The sequence below is a fragment of the Armigeres subalbatus genome, chromosome 2, assembly GCF_024139115.2.
Source record: "Armigeres subalbatus isolate Guangzhou_Male chromosome 2, GZ_Asu_2, whole genome shotgun sequence".
Lineage (NCBI taxonomy): Eukaryota > Metazoa > Arthropoda > Insecta > Diptera > Culicidae > Armigeres > Armigeres subalbatus.
Genome location: NC_085140.1, coordinates 112999557 through 113002080, shown reverse-complemented (window position 1 = coordinate 113002080; position 2524 = coordinate 112999557). Strand labels below are relative to the sequence as shown.

The 2524-nt window shown below is 39.1% G+C and overlaps 1 protein-coding gene across 1 annotated transcript; it reads right to left on the bottom strand.

Annotated features, from left to right (window-relative positions):
* Window positions 1–1477: 1477 nt before the first annotated feature.
* LOC134214965 (chymotrypsin inhibitor Ani s 6-like) lies at window positions 1478–2300 on the bottom strand. The gene is made up of 2 exons (XM_062694238.1): window positions 2139–2300; window positions 1478–2082 (listed from the first exon to the last, which is right to left on the bottom strand). The coding sequence occupies exons 1-2, from the start codon at window positions 2227–2229 to the stop codon at window positions 1796–1798; spliced, it is 378 nt and encodes a 125-aa protein (XP_062550222.1). The 5' UTR covers window positions 2230–2300; the 3' UTR covers window positions 1478–1795.
* Window positions 2301–2524: the final 224 nt, after the last annotated feature.

Here is a 2524-nt window from a genome sequence, read left to right as displayed (position 1 = left end):
ACAATGATCCTTGCGCCATCTCCAATCGATTGCCAAACGCGGTCCCAATTTAAAATACATTTGAATTAACGGTTGCGGATGTTTACACACGTATCGGATGCCAGCCTCAATATCTGTTATCTGTGATTAAGCCATTCAAGGAGCAGAATTGAAACAATTTATGAAATCATGTTTATTCATGAAATATATTCGTTTTACAACCATTCCTACGTTTTAAATTGTCTTCCGCATTGGCCCTTGAACTTTGAAAATTTATTCGATTTGTTCTATTAAATCTAGGTTTAAGTTAAATACTTCATGTTAATTCTAGAGAGCATCTGTTTTTTAAACAATTCATGTTGAATAAGTGGAGAATAAATAATTATCATCATTATTTTTCATCATATAAAATGCTTTCCACAATCCGAGTTCAGCGCTCAGAAGATTTCCATCTAACATGCATTCGACCCTGGTGCGACAGAAAGAGCATGACTGTCAACTACGAAACGAAATGAAAACAGAGAATTTTCTCTCTGGTAAAGAGAAACGTGACGCTTGTCAGTTTTGTTTTGATGAATTTCTCCCTGCATTCCAGTTAGAACGAAAGCTCTCTCGTAATAATTGTTCGTAATAAATTCTTTTTAGAGGGTATCTTTTGACAGCGCAAAATGTATGGAATATTACGTAAATAATGACATCATAAAGCGTATTTACCCTGAAACGCCAATTATTATGTCATTAATGGCGTAATCTGAATAGGCTATAAGCCTAACTTTAGTTATGCACAACGTACACAAATAAACATATTTTGTAATTCTAAATGTATTTTAATGGTCCTATTTGGAGCATGCAAATAAAGGCAACATTCAATCGAAGTTACTGCTACCGTCGTCGGTGGTGACAATGGGTCAAATGGGGGTGAGAATGGGTCACTGTTTCAACTACTTAGAATGCTAGTAGAATATATTGAATGCATCTGAGGGCAAGAAGACTAAAATATAAGAGACCTTTTTGAACGATGTTGCTCTACGACCTCCAGACTGCCGGAGAGCGCGCTGACCCATTCTCACCCCCCAGACCCTTTGTCACCCTGAAATTTAAACTGTGCGTGTTTGTAAAATTCAGTCAAATTTACTTTCATATTTTATGTTAATTCGTTTGTTGGGATTCGCTACATGAACTTCTTCTTCTTCTTCTTCGATAGCTCTACATTATTCCAACTGGAACTTGCCTTTCAAATTAGTATTCTATTATAGCATTTCCTCATTTATTAATTGAAAGTTTTTCCATGCCAGTCATTGCAAGAATGTATCTAACTTGTGTGGCAAGAACAATGGATACAATATGCTCAGGAAGTCAAGAATGTTTCCCACCCGCAAGCATCCTAGACCGGAATGAGAATCAAACTCGCCATCTCTTGATTGGTAATTCTACGCCTTTGCCGCAAGGCAAATTGGAGACTTGTGAAAAAAACATTTTGCTGTGTACTTGTACCTAACTTCGTGCACTACCAAAATCACGGAGATTGACGTGTAAAAATGTGACTCCAACATGGCTTCTAGAAAAGCGTCGAAAATAGTAAAGGGAAAAATATTGATGAACGAAAACACTGACACTGTTGTAGAGTTTTATTAAATTAAGTAGAATCCTATTTTTACGATAATGCGCTAATTCATTCAAAAGAGCCTTTTCCGAATTAAACAATTTAAAATTTTGTTGCCAATAAATGTTACTGTCGCCAAGGTTATTTGAAACCTATGAAGGATTGAGTTATTGATTTCTGTTTATTACAGTTAGCCACAGCTAAACGATTTCTTTAAACCGCATTCGGGCATGGTGTGGTACAAGGCTCGGTAGTGGTGGTTGGCTCCGGTGTGGTCGTAGTGCAAGGTTCAGTGGTAGTGGTTGGCTCCGGAGTAGTGGTGGTGGCACAAGGACATTGCTCAGGAAGCACACAGAATCCCTCACGGTTGCGAACGTATCCTTCCTTACAGAAACATCCCGGAACGCAAACTGTGGCGCACACTCCCCCCAGAAGATTGTCGCAGGTCTTGGGACAGCCCGTTCCACATACTTGGTACTCCTCGAAAGGTAGTTTACAATCTGAAATAGAAGTCGGTTAGTTTCGCAGATAGTTGGATACACAACGAGGATCTTACGGCATTTTCGGCAGCCCGGTGGTGGAGGCAAACTGAAAACTGAATGAATGCAAACGGAAGCAACGAGGATGGCAATGGCTGCGAATTTCATGTTGACTTGATTGACAGGAGCGACACAGGATCCGAACTGATGAATTGATTGCCACTGGGAAGGGTTTTTATTCGAATCTGTAAGCAGGTACGTTGTTTTGATTTGTGTTATTCTCGATTCAACGTCAACATGGAATGCGTGAAGTTATTCATCTGTGATCGCATGCTCTTTAAGCTCAGTAGATGATGATGGCAATTATGATCGGCTGCATTCCTGGTAGGAATGATAAAGGGTTTCAGACCAGCAATGTTAGAAAACAATTGGAAAATGCCTATTACAAACTATCAAGGCTTTT